Consider the following 22,031-nt stretch of genomic DNA (forward strand, 5'->3'; position numbering starts at 1 on the left):
CGTCGCGAAACTTCGACAGGTCATAACTTCTTCGTTATAACTCGGATTTCAGCATTCTTTATATTTTCGGAAACCTTGCCACGACCACTACAACTTCATGTAGAGATATCGGGCTTATCTAACATTTCATTTTGACGCTTATTTTTTTATTCCTAATTCAATTAAGTCACGTAATTTAGCATAAAACACATAATACTCAAATAACACATTCTTATTATTTCAAAATGAGTTACAAGGGTTAACCTAGACTATTATAACAACATTAATGCCTAGCCCAGAAACACGGGCGTTACAAGTTGTGATCGACAAATTTTGCACAATTTTGAAGAAGGATGACACATATTTCAATCACGATATGTTGAGTCGCAAGTGGACTTAAATCATTAGGAAGTGCAACAAGTTCAATTCCATCTACAACAAACTTTCCTCGCACAAGCAAAATGGTGTAACCGATTTTGATGTTTTTAAAGCGGGGAGGGAGCAATATCATGTCAAGACGGGTCACGTTTTCGAGCATGAAAAAATTTGGGAGATTGTTAAGGACGACCCAAATTGTTTAAAACACTAACATTATCGGAACAACAATCCAAGAGGTCTCGCAGCTCGGGTTTGGTCGACATTTCCAATGCACGCACAAACATTGACCTCAATGTCGATACCGATGAGCTCCCGTACGACTTCAAGGACATCGAATTTATCTCCCCGCCTCAACGACCGATAGGGCACGGCAAGGCGAAGCGGGCTCAACGACATGCAGAGGAAAGCAAAAGTAGACTTCGAGAGCACGCGGAACTGAAACACAAATTTGACGTCCACAATGACATCGCAATATAAAGATATGACTTGCAACATGAGCATTTGGAGTTTCTATGTTAACAAGCCGAGGAAGATCACATGACGAAGGATCCGACAATTCTTCAAACTAGAGAGGATAATATGTCACCGAGACAAGTGGCAATGCCGAAAAATGAAGGCAAGGATCGAGCGGAGATATTTAGGCGACGAATAGTGTATCGGTTTAATGTTTTTTAAATTTAGTACTATCGTATGTTTTTGTTCAATGTTTTTTTTTTGCTTTGTAATGTCGCTTTTAGTTTTTAATGTTATTTTTAATTTAGGGTTTAATTAAATTACATGTGTTATTAATTTATATGTTTTTTATAAATATTATGATATAAATAAAAAAATAAAACAAATTGGAAAAATAAAAATTAAAAACATCAAAAAAATAAATAAATAAATAAATAAAGCAGAAAAATAGGGGGTGTTATCACTATGTTATTTGATGTTGTCCATTTCCATATTGGTGTTATAACACCAAAGTGTGACTAGGATGATGAGATGAACATTTTGGATGTGATAACATATAATAGCATGTTGCTTATATCTAAGTAGCCTTAGCATTTATTTCCACTTCTATTTAAATGAAAATTAAGGTTTCATGGTTAGCCATGATAAAAATAAAAACTAACAAAACTCTCACTCGTCTTTCTTTTTTCTAGCACACATAAAGCATATAAGAATATTAATTTGTTCTGTCCATGTTGATACTATAAATGTGCATTTATGTTATTTATTTACTCTAAACGTCATTATTACTTTTTTAAATGATGATCGTAACATCCCGATGTGAGATACTTCTAAATTAAACCCTTTTAATTCATTTATATTGCATTTGGTCCCAAAGTTCAAGAAGTGAATGCAAAAAGGGTCCTAATGGCATTATTGTAATTTGAGGACGTGGTGTACGTTGAGCGTACTAGGGCGCGCCCTAATACGTTGTGCGTACATCATTGTACGGTGCGCGTACTTGCTAAATGAGGAAACCCTAAATTTTACGGTTTGGCCGGTATTTAAGCATCTTTATGGCATCCTTTCCGTTCAACTTATCAGCCTCCACCCTCTCATTCGTGTTGGTAACCCTGGTTCACCTTGAGAAGCCATTTCTAGCCTAAAAGTGTGTGTTTGTGTGCTTAGAATAAGAAGGAAGGAAGCCAAGCTCATCTTGGAAGAGTGAAGCCCTTTGGATCTGGTACTTACTCTTCATTTTCAACCCTTCAAAGGTATACAACTTGCAACTTTATCTTTCAATCATGTAGATCTAGAAATGGGTGTTATAGTGATGCTTTTTGGTCCCAAAGGTCTTATCTTGAGCATGGCATGTTCTTGACGATTTGAGTTGTCCTTTCAGACCCTAGGAGGGGTCCTAAGTCATAAAACTGAAGTCATGGTTAGTTTTGCTCCATGCATCTTGTAGAAGGTCTTAATGGATTAAGACCTTGAGTTAAGCACTTATGGGCATGTAAAGTCATAAAGTTTCCAACTTTATGACTCTAGTGTGTATTTTAGCATTGGATATGAAATATGAACGTAAATGATTAAGCCATTAAACACTTAATGAGTTTTAAAGTTTGTGAGCGTACGCCCCGCGTACTCAGAGTACGTCATGCGTACGAGGTCAACCACCCCAATGATGGTCAACATGCACGGCTCGAGTACGCCCCACATAATCGCACTGGGTCGATCCGGTTGAGTTGAATCGATTGGGTTGACTCGGCTGGGTTGACTCAGTTGACTTAGTGGGTTTGACCAGTTGACTTTGACTTTGACCAAGTTTGACCTTGAAGGTATTTTGGGTATTTTGGGATTTTGATGGAAATTGGTCATTGGTGGGATTAGGTGCCGGTTAGAGAGCTGAGATTCGGAGTCAGGACCTCATCAGCTTCTGTTCAGTTTGTGAGGTGAGTTTTCCTCACTGTACTTGCGGGTTGAAGGCACCAAGGCCGAACCTTTGGATTTGATATTCTGTTATGTATGCTATAGTGTTGTAGTGATCTGTTAGATCGGTATCCTGGTGTATAGGATGTTGCTATGCTTAGTGATCGGTTGATCTACCTGTTGTCTATTGACTGGATGTATATGCTTGTCAACCTTATTGAATACAGTTTCTAGCTGTGAGTACAATTGATCTCAAATTATCCCCCCTCATGGATATCTGCCACAAAATATTAATTAACAATTAAATTTCTAAAAAATATTAGTAAAATAAGTAATTATAATCAGTAATTATAAAATAGACGACATTATATATGTTGAATTCATCAAAAACCCTGTCGTGCTCCACAAATAAAAAGGTGTTATCACTTCATTACGAAACAAAAATGACCAATATTACGGACTAGTTCCTCATGTTCCGGAAGAGTTCCTCGTGTTTCAGAACAGTTCCTCGTATTCCGGAGGCTTCCGAGATGAATTTTTAAGATCAGGAACACTACATTTGGATGTCAATTAACAATACCAAAACATCTAAACTACTATTCAGTTGGTCATACAACAATGACATTTTTAATTTAATCATCAGAACGTTTTCAGTTCATTTCGGAGGCGTTCTACGCATTTCAGAACAATAATTATAGATGAATAGGCACCTTTATACAAACAAGCAAACTAGGTAAAGAGAAAGCGAAGAACGTAACCTTAAAACAATGGGGTCGTAGTGCTCTTCTTCCATGTCGGAGTTGCGTGTCGGAGATTGGACTTGTGTTTCGGAGATCAGAATGACGATCGAAATCGAAAGTAAAACGATCCGAAATCGCGTGTCGGAATCGGAATCAAAAGTTAGAGCAAGATCCGGAATAAAGGCGAGGGTCCAGATTTTTTCAAATTATATTCCGGAATTTAAATTTCAAATTCACAATCCGGAACACGGACGGATAGTCCAGAATGGCAATTCTGGACCCACGGTAATGGGCCAACCCACCCGAAAATTTGTCCGAAATATGTTCCCAAATTCTCATTCCGAAATAAATGGTTATTTTAAAAAATATATATTTTTTTTAAAAAAACATCCCAAAAAGTTATTAAATTACTCAATTTCCCTTTTCTTTAAGTCGTGTATAAAATTATACATATACATTATTTATTATTATTTTATTACTTTTTAAGAACGCGGTACATACATATTGTCATATACTCTAAAATCTAAATTTTACATTTGTTCCCAAAGTCACACCCTTAACCTTTTAGAGAATAGATAGTGATCATATTACCATATATCCTTTAGGGTGTAGGTCATTTTTGGTCACTTAACTTTTGGTTTTGTTTTCATTTGGTCACTTAACTCTTTTTAAGTTTTAAAAGGTCATCAAACTTTTGCCTTTGTGCTCATTTAGTTACTTAACTTTTGGTTTGGTCACATTTAGTCACCTAACTTTTAAAATTGTGCTCATTTAGTAACTAAACTTTTAAATTTTTTTAAAAGTTTAAAATTATGCTCATTTAGTAACTAAACTTTTAAATTTTTTTAAAAGTTTGGTGATTAAATGAGCAAAATTTTAAAAGTTAGGTGACCAAATGAGCACAAACCTAAAAGTTAAGTGACTAAATGTGACCAAACCAAAAGTTAAATGACTAAATTAGCATAAAGTCAAAAGTTTGATGACCTTTTAAAACTTAAAAATAGTTAAGTGACCAAATGAGCACAAAACCAAAAGTTAAGTGACCAAAAATGACCTAAACCCTATCCTTTAATGTTATTTATTTATATTAATTCTCATCGAATTCCAATCACAAAATGAGTATTTTTCTTCTATAATTTTCAGTTGCGAAGTAAGAAAAACGAAAGTTACACTTTTAAAATAGAGTTAAATTACACGAATGGTCCCTATGATTTGGAGTAATTTGCACGTTTGGTCTCTAACTTCTTTTTTTAACTCGGAAAGTCCCTACTATTTGTTTTTGTTACGCGTTTGATCCCTACTGTTTGTTTTTGTTACACGCTTGGTCTCTATCTTACCTAAAAAAACTATTATTAAAATAGGAAAAAATGATGGGGTATGTAAGGTAAGGTGAGGGGTGTGGTTGGGGGTATGTTTATTTAAATAAATTAAAAAATCAAGAGCAAAATAGTTTTTTTAGGTAAGACAGAGACCAAGCGCGTAACAAAAACAAACAGTAAAGACCTTCCAAGTTAAAAAAATAAGTTAGGGACCAAACGCACAAATTACCCTAAACCATAGGGACCATTCGTATAATTTACTCTTTAAAATATTTACCAGGGTGTACGACTAGAAAAAAATATAAACCATTTTTTCACTAAATGATATATAATATCATTCAAGACCTTACACGTATACTTTTTATTGGCGTTGGAACATTATGGTAAGGTAATATTTCGCAGTTTATATGTATTGGCTAATTGGCACATGATCTCGAGTTTATCTCACTTTTGTTATCGACTATTTTATTTAGGTGTCTTGTTAATTATTATATTAAAGACTATAAAAAAAACAAACATTTTGTAGGCACTATATGGAGACGTCTGGTTTCCAAGGTTGCCATGAAAGTTGTGGGTAAAGAAATGGTCAAGTACCTTAATGATTTTCAGTTCGGGGTTGGTGTATCTGGCGGTGCTGAGGCTGTGTTACACTGTGCCAATAGGGTGTTGAGTGAACACCATGCTGATGGGTCTCTTGTAATGCTGACTGTGGATTTTTCGAATGCCTTTAACCTGGTGGATCGATCAGCATTGCTCCACGAGGTTAAGAAGATGTGCCCTTCCATTTCTTTGTGGGTGAATTTCTTGTACGGGCAAGCAGCGAGACTTTATATCGGAGCCCAACATATATGGTCTGCCACTGGGGTGCAGCAAGGTGACCCCTTGGGCCCTCTTGCCCTCGTTTTGCACCCGCTTGTGCACAAGATTAGAGACAATTGTAAGCTCCTTCTCCATGCTTGGTATCTAGATGATGGGACTGTCATTGGGGATTCAGAGGAGGTGGCTAGAGTGTTGAACATAATTCGGTTGCATGGTCCAGGTTTGGGTCTGGAGTTGAACATCAAGAAAATGGAGATTTTTTGGCCCTCCTGTGATGGTAGGAAGCTTCGTGCCGATTTATTCCCAACGGATATAGGGAGACCTTCTTTGGGGGTGAAACTCCTTGGGGGGGCTGTTAGCAGAGACGCAGGGTTTATTAGTGGGCTGGCCATGAAGAGAGCGGTCAATGCTGTTGATTTGATGGGCCTTCTTCCACAACTATGTGACCCGCAGAGTGAGCTCCTTTTGCTTCAATCATGTATGGGCATTGCAAAACTTTTCTTTGGTTTAAGGACATGCCAACCGATACACATAGAAGAGGCAGCATTATTCTTTGACAAAGGATTGCGCAGGTCTATCGAGGATATGGTGGTATGTGGAGGCCCCTTCTTTGGAGACATTCAGTGGCGCTTGGCTTCCTTACCTATTCGTTTCGGTGGTTTGGGTTTGTACTCGCCTACAAGGTTTCCTCCTACGCATTTGTAGCCTCGAGGGCCCAATCTTGGGCATTACAAGACCACATCTTACGTGACAGTGGCGTATGTGGTATGGACTCGGATTACCTATGTGTTATGACTCGTCTTCGCAATACGATTCCGAGATTTGACTGTAGCGGTTTCACTAATAAGGACACTGCCCCCCCTAAATCCCAAAAAGCTTTGGCGTGTGCCCTTTTTAGCAAAATCGTCCAAGATATGGAAGTCGACTTTGACATGACTGTCAGACAGAAAGCAGTCTTTGAGTGTCTGCGGGCGCCTCATGCTTAGGATTTTCTGCTAACTATCCCTATTGATGGTCTTGGCCAACATATATCTCATGTGGAGTACCGAACTATCCTTCGTTACCGCCTCATGATTCTCATATTCTCAATTGACGAGATATGTCCATTTTGTCGCAAGGCATGTTTGGATACCTTTGGGGAACACGCGGTTCATTGTAGAGAGATCCCTGGTTTCAAGTATAGACATGATGTGGTTTGGGATGTTCTCTTTGATGCTTGTCGGCGTGCTGGTATTTCTGTGAAGAAAGAAGCGCCAGTGAACTTTTTGACGGACCCACAGGATGGAAGGTCCATACTTAGACCGGCTGACATTTTGGTCTTTGGATGGATAGGAGGGAAGCATGCGTGCGTGGATCTTACTGGGGTCTCTCCTCTCGTTGGTTTGGGGAGCGGGGGTTTCACAGCTGGGCATACCGCTTTGAAAGCCGCTGCGTGCAAAGTGGTAAAGCACGAGAATGCATGTATAGCAAATCAACATGTGTTTGTTCCTTTTGCATTCGATACATTTGGTTTTCTCGCACCAGAGGCGGTGGAGCTCCTCAATAGAGTCCAATGGGTCATGCATTCTAATGTCATATCTCCTAGATCCACAAATGTGGTTTTCAAAAGAATTGGTTTTGCTATCCAGAAAGGGCTAGCGGCACAGCTTGTTGCCCGTTTGTCTTCAATCGATATGTATTGAACTATACAATTAGTGAAATATATAAAATTTCATCACATCAAAATTCAAATACTTTGTAGCATTATTAGTACAATTGATATCCCGAAATCCACTACTAGAACAAAGGTAGGGGTCAAACAACATGGGCATGAATAAATGAATGGCCAAGGAAGTTTCTTATTAATGTGTTGTCTATGGTGTGTTCATCGATTCAACAATGGACTCTAAATTAAAGATAAGATTTACGTTCAATGTATATTATAAAGTGAACATTGATATGAAGTTCTGGTTTGGCAGATAAGGTTAATGCTTGTAGCCCACTCTATCTCTATTAGCTCAATAGATCGGTACTCATTCGTAGTGAGTATTGATGAAATTGCAAAAGGAGTAGGACCCAAAAAGCCAAAACAACGACAATTGTCATCAACATAAAACTTATAAGTGATTTTAATCTTGTAGAACATACGCTCTAATGACAACTTTTATCGCCTACAAATATAAATATTAAATAAACTAACCTTTATGGAGAAGATTGTTAAAAAAAAAGTAACTAAAGTTTTTTTTTGTATTTTTATAAGGGTTTAGGTCATTTTTGGTCACTTAACTTTGGTTTTGTGTTCATTTGGTCACTTTAACTCTTTTTAAGTTTTAAAAGGTCATCAAACTTTTGGCTTTGTGCTCATTTAGTCAATTAACTTTTGATTTGGTCACATTTAGTCACCTAACTTTTAAAATTATGCTCATTTAGTCACTAAACTTTTAAAAAAATTTAAAAGTTTAGTGACTAAATTAGCATAATTTTAAAAGGACTAAACTGCACAAATGGTCCCGGTGGTTTGTTCAAAATTGTCACTTTGGTCCAAAAAGGTTTGGACTAGCACCAGAGGTCCAAAGTTTTCATTTTGTTGCTTGTTTGGTCAAATCTGTTTTGATTTTTTTTCAAAATGACGAATTTGCCCTTGTTAATATGATTTTCTTTTTTTCTTATTTTTTTTATTTTAAGATTTAAAAAAATAAAAAACAAAAATAAAAATAAAATAAATCTCTCTCTCTTATCTATTTTTCTGATTTTCAGAATTAAAAAAAATAAATCTCTCTCTCTCTCTCTCTCTCTCTCTCTCTCTCTCTCTCTCTCTCTCTCTCTCTCTGGAAAACCCAAGCACAAAAAGGAGGTTGCTACCCTCTGTTCCAACCATGTTTTCTTCTTCTTTCTCGATGAAAAGCAACGCAAACACCCCCATACTTGTTGTTACTGCCTCCCTTCTTCTTCTTCTGTTTTAATCGAGAAAACCTCCATCGGAGGTGGGGTTTTTCGGCTGTCAAGAGGGCAACAACCCCCTCCCGTTTTCCTTGTGCTTATCGTCGGCTTCATAGCAACCCAAATGCCCCCACCTATTGTTGTTCTATCTTCGATCTGCCTTACTCTTTCCCTTTGCGTTTTCTTCCATATCAGAATAGGAACAGTCAAGAGGCCGTTGGAGCATCCCCTTAACTGCAACAGTCAACAAGAGCCTTTGTTGCTTCGTTCTTCTCCTTCCCCCAACCTATTCACATCTCTACCGCCTCCATTCCCTCCTCCGTTCTCCTGTTGTTGGTACCCAAATACCAATAACCAACTGAAGAGCATTGGCTCCTCAGGAATCCCCAAATTGAAGATACGATACAACACCAAAACAAACCTAATCAGGTAAAAACGAAGAGTACAATCTCTTTCTCTCTATGTATTTCTGTGGGAATCTTCTGAGAATCACTTCTATGACTCTTCAGATCAGGGTTGATTTTTTCTCTTCAAATCACTTCTCTTTGAGAGTGGAGGCACACATCAGAGCATCAGGTGAACAAATTTAGCAAATAGGTTTGCTCGTCTGTTTCCAGCTATTTTTCATGGAAATCGAAGATATGGACTTTTCTCCCTACGTTTCTGGATGAACCCGATTTGGTTTTTTTTACCCAACTCAAAACAGAGAGAAAGGAGAAGATCCTGAGAGAAATTAGTTTCATTAAGTTTGTAGAGAGAATATGAAGATGCGGGTAAGAAAGGGTGTGACCTGAAGATTTGAGATTAAAGAAGATGATGGTGGTATGTGTTCTTGGGATGTGTAGAGAGAGAGAGAGAGAGAAAGAGTATTTTATATTTCTGTTATAAAAAAATTATTTTTTTAATCAGAAAAGTATTTAATGAAATAAAAAACTGAAAAAGGAAAAAGTAAGGGCAAATTTGTCATTATGAAAAAGTTTAAAGCAAATTGGACCAAACTCGCAACAAAAAGAAAACTTTGGACCTCTGGTGCTAGTCTAAAACTTTTTGGACCAAAGTGGCAATTTTCGACATACCACAGGGACCATTTGTGCAGTTTAGTCTTTTAAAAGTTAGGTGACTAAATAAGCACAAATCTAAAAATTAAGTGACCAAACCAAAACTTAAGTGACTAAATGAGCATAAAATCAAAAGTTTAATGACCTTTTAAAACTTAAAAATAGTTAAGTGACCAAATAAACACAAAACCAAGAGTTAATGACCAAAAATGACCTAAACTCTTTGTATAAATAACCACTTGTTTTAAATGGGTCATTTCGATTTTGGACCCTAATCGGTTAGTTTGGACTGATTAAATATATATAATATATTATTTTTCTCGTTTTCACCAAAAAAAAAATTCAAATATTTTATTAATGTTTATGTATGAGATTCAATCAAATGCCAAATTTTAAGTTATCTTATCATATCTACTTCTCGTTGGTTATGTCTCTTTAAAATTTTGATATATATAGTAAAAAACGAAGTATCCTCTCAAAATTCGAAAATTATTCATCGAATTTTGGAATTGACTTTAAAATTCTGGAACAATGTTTTTTTTTTCTTTTTTTTTGTTTTATTAAAATATCTTTTGTTTGTAAAGAATAACCTATTCCAAACAAACTGATTATTTTTCAAAGACACAAAACTTGATCAATAACCAGTTACTCAATATCCCTATATTAGTCATTAATCGATAACCAATTACTTATTTTGCTATTATATTAAAGGTACATACCATTATTAACCGGTTATGGGCCAAGGCCTGGCCCAAATTCTTTAATAAGGCCTGTTGTTCACCTCTCCATTACGAACAAGGACTAGATTAGTACTAATGGGCCCAAGGCCGAGGCCTGCGATACAGCTTAAGATTATTTTTGGCACAATGGTTCAAATCCATCTTTCTTGTCCAAGATGCATTACACATAAATATTTAGTTAGCTTATATTTAGAGTTTTTTAGGATGTTATTTTGGTAAGTAAAAGAAAATAATAAACAAACTTATTAAAAAATTACTAATAATAGTGTTCAATCAGTTTAGAGTATTTTAAAATTCTTTCAAATATATCTTGAGTAAATTGCACGAATGGTCCCTATGGTTTGGGGTAATTTGCGCGTTTGATCTCTAACTTATTTTTTTAACTCAGAAGGTCCCTAATGTTTGTTTTTGTTACACGCTTGGTCCCCACTGTTTGTTTTTGTTACGCGTTGGTCCCTGTCTTACCTAAAAATACTATTATTTAAATAAGGAAAAGACAAAATTGCAAAAATGGTCCCTGTGTTTGGCAAAATTATGCGACTTTGGTCCAAAACGATACCTTGATGCACCACTGGTCCAAAATTGGATTTTTCCATTGTTTTTGGTCCCTCCCACTAACTTCCGTCCATATGCTCCGTTACCTGCAATATAGACGGGGGTATTTTCGTCTTTCCACCTCTATATCATCGATTACCGCCATATTGAATGATATACACAGTTAATGACCCTTCACTCTACCCACTAAACCCACTTTGTTGATCGAAAACCCTAATCGTTCATTGAAATCCTGCATTTGATCATCAACTGCAATCGTAAGTTTGAATCCACGAGTATGCTCCAAATGTGGGAAATCAGGCCAAGAAATCAGTGTTTTGATGCAATCCGAATTTACGGTAACGTACTCTGTTTCTTACATATTTCTTTGAAAAAAAAATCTTTTACAATCCATATAAAGTAATGTTTTTTTGGTTTGGTTCATGATTTTTACAGAAGGATATCCCACGATGTTCACTATTGAGCTCCATCATGGAGGGAGGTTCACAAAATTCCCAGGGATAAGCTACATTGAAGGAAAATTAGACCATGTTGACTTGGTAGACATGGATGAGTTCTCTGTGCATGAGTTGGACGAGGTGATGCTGAAGCTTGGTTATGAGGTACCACCAGTCATTTACTACCACTATCAATTGCCAAATGGAGATTTGGAGTTTGGTCTTAGAGCTCTAGGGAATGATGTTGATGTACTTAGTCTTGCACAGTACATTGAACATCATAAGATCATCAAGGTATACACTGAACATAATGAAACTAAGTTACTTACATACTTTATGTCTCCAAGAGTTAAACCTAGGGTCATAATTGAGGAAATAGCAGATGATGTGCCCATACCAAAATCAAATGCAGCAGTGGTTGATTTGCATCCAGTAAACCAAAACCAGAAAGATGTCCCAAATCTTGAATTGTGTTTGGTAAGATATGAGATATCCGAATACAATTCAAATAGGAGTTTGAGGTTAGTTGAAGGGAGTCAATCATGTAGTAAGAAATTGTGTTTCAACTTGGAATACACTGCAACTGTTGGTGATCAAGATGCACATGTTGAAATTGGTAATGAAGGTGCAAATATTAGTGATCAAGGTGCACCTGTTGGTAATCAAGATACAGAAGTTCATGATCAAGGTGCAAATCTTGGTGACCAAGAAGTAAATACAATAGAGTTTGATACCTTTGATGACCAACCATTTCAATTTGAAGACTTTGATCCTTTCTTTGATCAATATACTTTTAATGATGGTAATGATCAGAGTATGGGAGTTGGTGCAGAACTTGGCACAGGACTAGGTGAAGTTCAATTTGAAAGTGAGGGAGTTTGTGAAGGACTTGGTGAAGGAGGTAGTGAAGGGGGTAGTGAAGGGAGTGAGGAAGACAGTGACTTTCTTGAAGATGAAGAAAATTATGTAAGTGATATCGAGGTGGACATGAGTGATTTCTATATGAATGTTGATCTAGATGTTGAATATGTTGACAGAGGAAAGGGTGTTGAGACTAAAAATGAAGTTGTTGATACAGAAGATGTTGAAGATGTTGAAGTAATTGATAATGATGAATGAGACTCATTAGGTGAAGATACTGATGATGAAAGAAGGAAAGCAATATTAAAACAGATGGTGAAGGAGAAGAAGTGCTCTCTTGGTGAAGTCCATGCAGTTACTTTTCAAGTGGGTCAAAAGTATAAAAGTAAAAAGGAAATTAAGGACAAAGTCAACAAACTTGCCATTGAGACAAGAAGGAATCTTGGCTTCAAGAAAAACGACAAAACAAGGCTTAGGGTTGTGTGTAAAGGTAATGTACCTAATGTAAATGCAAGTGGGGTAGGTAAGGGCAATAAATTAAATTGTTCTTGGTCAATGCAGACTTCAAGGTCAAAAGATAGTGATTATTGGTATGTAAAAACTTTACTGGACAAACATACTTGTGTTCAAACTAGAAAACTTAGGGCTTGCACTACGAAGTATATATCTGCAGAAATCTTAGACATGGTCGAGTCTAACCCTACAGTACCCCTTCGAAGCATTCAAGACCAAGTTTAGAAGAGGCTTCAAGTTGGTGTGTCCATACACAAAGTACAGAGGGCAAAAGCAACAGCTACAAAGCAAGTGAGTGGTGACTACACAAAGCAATACGAGGTGTTAAGAGATTATCTTATGGAACTACAAACAACTAATGTGGGTATAACTGTGAAGCTTGAGGTTGTTAATGAGCCTAACAGTGCTAGAGAAACAAGGCGGTTTAAAAGGGTGTATATTTGCTTAGGGGCATTAAAGAAAGGGTTTAAAGCAGGCTTAAGAGATATTCTGGGACTAGATGGTGCTTTTATGAAAGGACCATTTCCAGGACAAGTACTCACAACAGTTGGATTGGATTCAAACAATGGCATATACCCACTTGCATATGCCATTGTTGAGACTGAAAATATGAGTAGCTGGAAATGGTTTCTAGAATGCTTGGGAGATGACTTAGAGTTGTACTCAAATTCTAACTTTACTTTCATGAGTGATAGACAAAAGGTACTATTTTTTTCTTTTTTGTATTACTAATAGTTTATTTGTATATGATTGATGCAATGATTGTGTGGGATAATCCTTTACAGGGACTCTTACCTGTTATTGCACAACTATACCCACAGGCTGAGCATCGATTCTGTCTAAGACATATTTATGAGAACATGAGGAAAAAATGGAAAACAAAAGAGTATAAAGATCACTTATGGCAGTGTGCAATAGCAACCACAGTACCAGAATTTGAACACTACATGAATGAACTTAACAAGTTTGATAAGGATGCTTTTGAGTGGTTGAAGAAACCCCCCCCCCCCCTCACCATTGGGCCAGAAGCCACTTTTCAGGTTATATTCCCTACCTTAGGTGAAGCTTTACTAGTGCTCATTGTATATGATTTAGTTCATATAATTTTCTTGTTTAATACAAGCAGAGCAGGATCAGATATATTGCTCAACAATTTGTGTGAGGTTTTCAACAGTAAGCTTATTCATGGTAGGAATAAGCCCATCATAAGTTGTCTTGAGTACATCAGGCAGTACCTTATGAAGAGGATCTGCAATGTAAAGAAAGTGATGTCCAAAGCTCCAGGTCCACTCACTCCAACAGCATCAAAGTTACTTGAGAGAAATAGGGAAGCTTCAGTCCAATATAGAGCTAGATGGAATGGGACTGCAAAGTATGAAGTTTATGGTCCTTGGCATGACCAGCATGTGGTTGACATGACAAATATGTCATGTACATGTAGAAGGTGGGAATTGAATGGGATTCCATGCAGACATGCCATAGCTACAATACATGAAATGGCTGATAGTGGAGACAAAGTTGGGGAGCTTTACACTTATGTCAACAAAGTGTATTGGCTTCAAACATGGAATGAAGCTTACTCTTACACTGTGGACCCTATAAAGGGTAGAGCCATGTGTCCAAAAAGTACATGTCCATTTCAATTAACACCACCACCACATCACAATCAACCTGGGAGACCTAAGACCAAGAGAAAGAGAAGTGCAGATGAAAAATATGATAAACAAATGCAAAATCATGGTGCAGGTGAACCTGAAAAACTTACCAGAAAGTTTGTTAGTGTCAGGTGTGGGAAATGCAACAATAGGGGTCATAACTCAAGGACATGCAAGGGTCAAGGTGGGAATGCAGGAAGCAGTCAAGGAGGGAATGCATGAAGCAGTCAAGGAGGGAATGGAGGTAGCAGTCAATGCAGGAATTAGTGTATTTTGTTTAAAAACTTATCTTTTGGTTTAGCACCACTTTTGTGCATTTGGATGTAATGGTTTAAAAGTAGTTTGTTGTAATGGTTTTATTTTGGTCTTTTAGCCCTTTTGGTCATGAAACTAATGTCAACCTTTTGTCATTGTTGAAGAATGATGTTTATGGTTTATACCAACTTTGTTGTCATGTTTATGGAACACATTTATGGTTATAACAACTTTTTTCTGAAACAACAAATAAACATTAACATTAGGTGATAACTGCAATACATTGTCATTACATCCTTGAAAAGGGTACAAATTTCTGAAGTTGTCGAAAATAACCCTAAATTGATATTACATTATCAAATACCAAAAACTACCACATTCCCTTGTTACAATTTCATAAGACAAAAAACACCCAAAATTACATGCAACTAAAGGGGTCCCTAATTCCTTATTACTAAATGAAAAGCACCCAAACCACCACAAATAGTAACCAACTTGCAAACAAACACATCTTCAATCTTGCCACTTGATAGTTTGCATTGTTGATATTCCTCAATAATCCGGGTATTATCAACATAGATCTTGCACACATTGGAGGATCAATCCATCCTAAGAATCTGCATCTGGAACCCTTCACGTAAAAAAATAAACCTTAAACATGAGGGTGATTTTCCAAAATGAGGGTAAAATAGCAAAATCGAACACTTACCTTTTGAGGGCAGGAAAGAAACCTCCGACCAGGGTTTGCTGATGTCCAGGAGGTGCGAACCACCGCGTCCCTACCACAGAAACACATCACCATTTTAATTTTTGATCTCTAAGAAATTGTGAACACAGAGTAGGAAGAGTATGAAGCTCGTGAAGTTGAAGATGGAAGAGTGATGTAGCTCTGCTTTTATTTTGAATAAGGTTGCAAAAAAGGTCCCTGTAAGTGGAAAGACGAAAATACCCCCGTCTATATTGCAGGTAACGGAGCATATGGACGGAAGTTAGTGGGAGGGACCAAAAACAATGGAAAAATCCAATTTTGGACCAGTGGTGCATCAAGGTATCGTTTTGGACCAAAGTCGCATAATTTTGCCAAACACAGGGACCATTTTTGCAATTTTTTCTAAGGAAAAATGGTGGGTCAGTTAAGGTAAGGTGAAGGGGTGGGTTGGGGTTGAGGGTGTGTTTATTTAAACAAATTAAAAAATCAATATGAAAATAGCATTTTTAGGTAAGACAGGGACCCAACACGTAACAAAAACAAGCAGTAGGCTCCTTCCGAGTTAAAAAAATAAGTTAATGACCAAACGCGCAAATTACCCTAAACCATAAGGAAACATTCGTGTAATTTACTCATATATCTTTAATTTTACATGGTCGTTTGATCTGAATAAGAAGCGTGTCTCATTTGCAATGCGATTTTCATTCAAGTACATTATTATTTTTTTCCATGTGGACCGGCTAGCATCTACAATTTAGGTTATTAAAAATTTATTATTGTTTTAATCTTATCTTTGTTGATGTTAATACTTAACAGGTTGAATGAAAAACTCCTTTTTTTTATTATTTTTACTTTTTATCAACCACATAATCTTTTATTTTATTATATCCGAATAGGTCCCTACAGAACAACTTTAAACTTACTTGACCCAATACATCAAATGCCCCAATCACATTTCACACCCATAATGTAACATTCCAAGACACACTTCTCATTCTTAACAATTAACAAGTAACATTCTCTTTTTTTTACTAGAAAAAGTAGGATCCACAAAAAAATATTAAAAAAAAAGATATAAATATAACCACCAGATATAATATATCAACCCAAATTCACGCCGACATATTTCACTACTACAACTCACTACAACGTACATATTCCACAAACCCAAACAAGGCTTTTGAAATCTTAAGACTTCAATCTATTCTGACTCATCGAATAGCATGATATTGTATGATCCCTCTTTTAGGAGGCAGCTTCCTCAAAATAAACAGAACTAAAGACGAAGGTAATATCTCCACCAACTGTTAAGATTAATAATTAAAAAAAAAAACATTAACAAAAAAAATCAATGAAAATACATTGTTATTTCTTGTGGTAAAAGGTCATACCAAGTAGAAGATGAAGCTCAAAACAGGATGTTCCAATACATCTAGGTTGGCGGATTCATTGAACGCATTAAAACACATCTAGCCTCACCATCAAAGAAAATATTAAAATTTTATAAATTATAATAATAAGTAAAATCAGCACTTTGTAATTATAAAAATTAAAACGTGAAAGGCCTCTCTCACCATGATACATCTCAAAAGGAAGCACGTAAAGCAAATTGTTGTCACGTAGCCAACCTTCACAAACAAATAAATAATAATAATAAATTCATAGATATAAATATAATTGTCCAAATTTTTTTTTAAATATACAAAAACACACCTCTTGTAACTTCTTTCGACGGCCTTTGGATTCCACAGGAAACCGCTTCAACATTAAAAATAGCCTACACAAAATAATACATAAAGTAAAAAATATAATGATTAATAATAAAATCCATATCCATTCATAATAGTTATGTACATAAAAAGATCGAGATTAGAAAAGATTCTTTATTATAATAAATACCTTCCTCCATAAAGAAGAAAGGCGAAGGCTGCAAACAAAGAGACACCTGCAAAAACAAATGTGTGACACATTTCCAAAAAAATATGAACTTCAAACAATAAAAAAATTAAAGATTTATTTTACAAAAACCTGCAAAGAAAACTTTGGAGAGTATCACCAAAGTATTGATAGGCTTCCACCAAATTATTAGCCATAAAGCAATCTGAATTGCATAAACAATTCCATTGATTGTAAAAAAAGCTGGTCTAAGTCCATCAGTTGAGACTGTTCTTGCCTGTTTTTGATGGTTCAAATCATTATAAAATGAATAATAAATAAATATTTAGATTTTAGAATAAATAAAGAGGAATAGAAATTAAACCTGGTAGTAAATTTCAGCCCAAAACAAAATCAAGAGAGCATAGGTGGTGAAAAACGCAAGACTTGGTAGATCAAGTAACATATGTTGATAAATCTGACAAAAGAACATATTCAAGAAAAAGATGATAAATTTATAGATATAGATAATAATATAAGTGATAAATTGAGAATAATTCTAACCTCAGGTGTCAACTCTTGGATATCATGACGGAAAATAAAAGTTAAACATCTAGCTGCAATAATAGTAACACATTTAATATAATAATCAGTACAAATTGAAGAAGAAGAAGAAGAAGGTTTCTAAATTCATTTTTGAAAAGATAACTAAAATATACAGACCCCCATTAACCAAGAAATTGAGGAAATGAAAGACCTTCTGAGTAGTCCAACCATATTCTGGCACTCTTTGTTGGATCCTAATTAATTGTACCTACAACCATCGAAAATCATGCGTGATCATTAACTATAATCAAGGATGCAAAAACGAAATCATGTCATGAATCTAAATGGAAAAGTTTATAGTAGTTTCATGATCTTCGATATGAGTAACAAAAGCACATGATTACAATATATCCAATCAACTGTTCATTATACAGCGAAAAGCTCGTTAGGTTCAAGTGGAAACCCTAGAAACAGAAGATGGGAGACAGTACAGTACAAAAACCTACTGTTTTAACGAAGTAAATGGAAACTCACCAGCGCGACGATGGAAACGATGCCATAGAGAGCAGCAAGAGCATGAAAAATTCGATCTTGCCAAACAGGGGAATTGTTTAATACATCCCAGAAACTGTATGCATCTTTGAGGTTGTACATCGCCACCGAAGCTTCAGATGGGCCCATCGAGGCCCCTTCCATTGCTGGAAATCCGGTTGCAGATGATGAATTAACGGCCGGCCGGCGAGATCTTCGAGAATAAGAACTAAAAGCTCCAAACCCGGATCAAATTTACTTGTTGTTCCACTTGAAGTAGGAATTTTGGAGACGATTGTTTGTTTGTCTGGAAAGGGAAAAAGAGGGAAGGGGATTGGTGGAATTGGAAGTTGGAAAACGGCAGGCAGACGTGATAAAGAAGGATCGAGATGTGCGGATTGTGACACCAATATAGGCGGGGACGGGTTTATCCGTATTTGGATCGTAAAAGAGGGCGATAATCCATATATCTTTGTTACAAGACTTGTAGATCTAATCATTACTACGACTTTTGAGGGTTTTTGATTTAAAAGTTATTATTGCATATGGAAACTACAAGGTACAAGGTTTCCGAAAGACATCAATTCTATTCATCTTAGAGAAGATGTCTCAGTATGTTTGATGATATTACGCTTGATACTCTAAGATTAGGATTGACTTGAATGTTTCGTTAGATAAGACCGTATGTAAAGAAAAAGGCTATGTATAAACATCGATTAAATAGAGTATTTTTAAAGTATTTTTAATATAATTTCAAGCGAAATGTTAAAAAACGAAATGTTAAAGGAACATATGTATGTAACATGGAGCAAGTCGTGAAGTTTTACGTCCTAAAGAGAGATTCAATAGAAGGAAATGTTGAAGTTGACATTATTTGATGCATACAAGTGGATTGGTTAAAATGGATGGCGGTCATGAGTATTTTGCAACAATAAGATCTATTTGAAATTGATGAGAAATTTTACAGTGACAATTAGGTCAGATATACTATATGGAAGCGAATGTCAATTGAATAAAAAATACTCAATGATAATTGAAGGTCTAGAAAATGAGGTTGATTCTTTGGATGTTTTGGCTAATATGGTTTTGTAGTCCTTAGTTTAAGGTTCCTTGAATATAAGGATGAAGAAGATGAATGCATATAAGTCATTTTGCACAACTTAAAGACATAGTTAGGACATGTTCATACCTCATACCATCTCAATCTTCATTTCTTCAACTTTTCGGTTATTGATTACACTGCAAACGTACTTTTAATTATTGTATTCAGATTCGATCCAATAATGTTCTACTACATGTCCACCACAACAACCTCATTTTTTAGACCTTCATTATCCTTGCGTATTTTTTATTCAATTAACAATGGCTTCCCTATAGTATATCTGACCTAATTGTTATTATATTTTTTATCTGGCCTAATTGTCACTGTAAAATTTCTCATCAATTTCAAATAGATCTTATTGTTGCAAAATACTCATATGGCCGCCATCCATTTTAACCATCCTACCTTTATGCATAAGATAATGTCAACTTCACCATTTCCTTCTTCTCATAGACCTTAATACTTGGGATGTTTTGACTAATATGGTTTTGTAGAAGGAAATGCTTATATGCATTTATTCTTGCAAAATGACTTATATGCAAAATGAATGAAGATTGAGATGGTATGAGTAGACCTGGCAAACGGGTCGTGCCGGGTTGGGATATTAAACGGGTTGAGGGTAGTTGACACGGACACGACACGTTTAATAAACGGGTTGGAAAACCTGACACGGACATGACTCGGTTATAACCGTGTCAACCCGACACGACAAGTGTAACCCAACTATGCCTTTAAGTTGATGTAAAATGACTTATATGCATTTATCTTCTTCACCCATATATTCAAGGAACCCTAAACTAAGGACTACAAAACCATATTAGCCAAAACATCCCAAGAATCAAACATTAACATTTTAAACAAAACTAAATCTAATACCCCATCCCCTTGTATTTCTTTTAACAGCTCTAAAAGACTCTGTAGTATATACCCTTGTTTTTCTTCACAACTATTCAAGCTTTCTAATTGAACATAGTGGAATAGTGGCTTCCACATTTCAATCCAAATCTCAAATCTACATCAAAACAAGACTCATTAAAGCTAAAGTTTTTCCCATAACATCATAACATATAACAATTCAACAATCACATAACAAATAAAAACCTTCAAAAGTTGTCCATTTTTTTTCGCCCTAAATCTCCCCCAAGAACACAAACAAACAAACAACCCGAAAACACAAATTCAAAGTTGGCAACAAACATGTTTGTTTTAATCCTTTGTAGTCCTACGCCACGAGTGTTCGCGGGCCCCATTTTCATCCACAATTTTGATGAGAAAATTCTGTGGGGCCACAACGAGCCTTGACCGAATCTCCTCAATGCACTGATCGGCTAACGCGATGGCTTCATCAACCGTCATGTCAGGGTGGTAGTGGCGGTCCATCATGGCTAAAGAAAAGTATGAACCGTAACCAAACGCCGCCTTGTCAACTTTGTGTAGGGTTGCAATGTAGTCAATGAAGTACAGAGAGGGGCCCGTTTCTTTATCATACCCCGCTAACACAATGTTCACCATATAAGGATTCTGCAAAAGTGTTGTATCCGTTTGTCTGAATTAGACTAAATGACCATTTTAACCTTACACTCCAATGAAAACATATGTTTTACCTTTCTCAAAGCTGTAGCAAGCTCACCACGCATGAAATTTGCAGCAGCCTTGGTAGTTAGTGGAATCCCATTTCTGAATTGATACAGAGAAACATTTTTCTGTACATACTCCGTGAATTGAGCTCTAACAATTAAAAGAGAAGAAAGAGTTGTTCATGTTAATACAATGAATCAGTTCATTGGTTCTTTTAGAAAGAAAAAAAATCATGTTGTTCTTCTGGGATTGTCAAGTTTTCATTTCGCCTTGAATACCATAACCTGTGAATCACATTCAGGTAAAAAAAAAAAAAAAACCTTCTGGTTCTTCATTCTTACTTACTGCACAATTTGTTAAAAGTTTTTGATTCATTTGTAAATTGTAATCATAATCCATGTGACATTTACTTCAAAACTTTTATCATGTAATAACAATTTGATAATTTCAAGATTAGTACTAGTTTTCACATCCAGAGTTAACATGGATTTTCTTGCAAATTTACTATAATTTCCAAACTATTTGTAATACCAATTTAATGTAGCTAGCATTTCCTTTTCTCAAGATTTCCAATATCCATTTCAATCAGGAAGCTGTAAAAACAAGGGCAGTAGTATTATTTTATCTCTCAAAAACCCTAATTTCACTCTAATTTGAAACTCTAGTCAACCTACAGTGAGATCTTGTTCCGTGTTTCGCAAGCTGTCTTAATCACATCCACCCGTATTCCAAATTGGATCTTAGGATACCATGGATTATAAAATTAAAAACGTCCTATACTCAAAACTCAAAAGTCATTGCAACCAAATCGGAAAAATAACGAGAAAGAGAGAAATCTCACCGATCACCAGCTTCACCACTGGCGCCCATGAGCTTGTGAGAATCAAGAACCATGATCTTGTCTTCGTTCGATTTGTGAACTAGAATACTGTTAACCGCCGATGTATCTGCTACCACCAAGGCAAAACCTTTCCCCACCATCCCGAAAACGCATTCCATCTTTGTCTCTGTGTGTGTAGATCGATCCCTCTCTGCCCTTTTCTCTGAATTGAGAAATTATAGGAAAATATGAGATGGATGAATTGGGGGGAGTATATGGCG

The 22,031-nt window shown here is 36.0% G+C and overlaps 4 protein-coding genes across 4 annotated transcripts; 2 read left to right on the top strand and 2 right to left on the bottom strand.

Moving 5' to 3' along the window:
* The first annotated feature begins 5,359 nt into the window (after positions 1 to 5,359).
* Positions 5,360 to 6,301, top strand: LOC145104417 (uncharacterized). The gene has a single exon (XM_079041665.1). The coding sequence runs from the start codon at positions 5,360 to 5,362 to the stop codon at positions 6,299 to 6,301; it is 942 nt and encodes a 313-aa protein (XP_078897791.1).
* Positions 6,302 to 12,478: 6,177 nt separating this feature from the next.
* LOC145104419 (uncharacterized) lies at positions 12,479 to 14,556 on the top strand. The gene is made up of 3 exons (XM_079041666.1): positions 12,479 to 12,656; positions 12,939 to 13,381; positions 13,465 to 14,556. The coding sequence occupies exons 1-3, from the start codon at positions 12,479 to 12,481 to the stop codon at positions 14,554 to 14,556; spliced, it is 1,713 nt and encodes a 570-aa protein (XP_078897792.1).
* Positions 14,557 to 16,302: 1,746 nt separating this feature from the next.
* LOC145104032 (tobamovirus multiplication protein 3-like) lies at positions 16,303 to 18,752 on the bottom strand. Its single transcript, XM_079041314.1, has 10 exons — positions 18,254 to 18,752; positions 17,897 to 17,987; positions 17,738 to 17,790; positions 17,559 to 17,651; positions 17,327 to 17,471; positions 17,198 to 17,243; positions 17,012 to 17,075; positions 16,873 to 16,926; positions 16,690 to 16,767; positions 16,303 to 16,602 (listed from the first exon to the last, which is right to left on the bottom strand). The coding sequence occupies exons 1-10, from the start codon at positions 18,413 to 18,415 to the stop codon at positions 16,510 to 16,512; spliced, it is 879 nt and encodes a 292-aa protein (XP_078897440.1). The 5' UTR covers positions 18,416 to 18,752; the 3' UTR covers positions 16,303 to 16,509.
* A 1,632-nt stretch (positions 18,753 to 20,384) lies between these two features.
* On the bottom strand, positions 20,385 to 22,031 carry LOC145104033 (proteasome subunit beta type-2-A-like). Its single transcript, XM_079041315.1, has 3 exons — positions 21,772 to 22,031; positions 20,957 to 21,080; positions 20,385 to 20,873 (listed from the first exon to the last, which is right to left on the bottom strand). The coding sequence occupies exons 1-3, from the start codon at positions 21,927 to 21,929 to the stop codon at positions 20,559 to 20,561; spliced, it is 597 nt and encodes a 198-aa protein (XP_078897441.1). The 5' UTR covers positions 21,930 to 22,031; the 3' UTR covers positions 20,385 to 20,558.

The sequence above is a fragment of the Lactuca virosa genome, chromosome 4 (genome assembly GCF_052849685.1).
Source record: "Lactuca virosa cultivar CGN04683 chromosome 4, Lactuca_virosa_CGN04683_v6, whole genome shotgun sequence".
Classification (NCBI taxonomy): domain Eukaryota; kingdom Viridiplantae; phylum Streptophyta; class Magnoliopsida; order Asterales; family Asteraceae; genus Lactuca; species Lactuca virosa.

What these genes read in the sequence shown, in the direction of transcription:
- LOC145104032 (XM_079041314.1), bottom strand. Translation starts at nt 18,415, where the DNA reads ATGGAAGGGGCCTCGATGGGCCCATCTGAAGCTTCGGTGGCGATGTAC. An exon ending in CTCCAAAGTTTTCTTTGCAG is followed by an intron (nt 17,244 to 17,326) that starts GTTTTTGTAAAA and finishes TTGTTTTTGCAG; the next exon opens with GTGTCTCTTTGTTTGCAGCC. An exon ending in GTCGAAAGAAGTTACAAGAG is followed by an intron (nt 16,927 to 17,011) that starts GTGTGTTTTTGT and finishes TTGTTTGTGAAG; the next exon opens with GTTGGCTACGTGACAACAAT.
- LOC145104417 (XM_079041665.1), top strand. Translation starts at nt 5,360, where the DNA reads ATGGTCAAGTACCTTAATGATTTTCAGTTCGGGGTTGGTGTATCTGGC.
- LOC145104033 (XM_079041315.1), bottom strand. Translation starts at nt 21,929, where the DNA reads ATGGAATGCGTTTTCGGGATGGTGGGGAAAGGTTTTGCCTTGGTGGTA. An exon ending in AGTGGTGAAGCTGGTGATCG is followed by an intron (nt 21,081 to 21,771) that starts GTGAGATTTCTC and finishes TTTAATTGTTAG; the next exon opens with AGCTCAATTCACGGAGTATG. An exon ending in TTGCTACAGCTTTGAGAAAG is followed by an intron (nt 20,874 to 20,956) that starts GTAAAACATATG and finishes ACACTTTTGCAG; the next exon opens with AATCCTTATATGGTGAACAT.
- LOC145104419 (XM_079041666.1), top strand. Translation starts at nt 12,479, where the DNA reads ATGGTGAAGGAGAAGAAGTGCTCTCTTGGTGAAGTCCATGCAGTTACT. An exon ending in GCTTAGGGTTGTGTGTAAAG is followed by an intron (nt 12,657 to 12,938) that starts GTAATGTACCTA and finishes CCATACACAAAG; the next exon opens with TACAGAGGGCAAAAGCAACA. An exon ending in TCATGAGTGATAGACAAAAG is followed by an intron (nt 13,382 to 13,464) that starts GTACTATTTTTT and finishes AATCCTTTACAG; the next exon opens with GGACTCTTACCTGTTATTGC.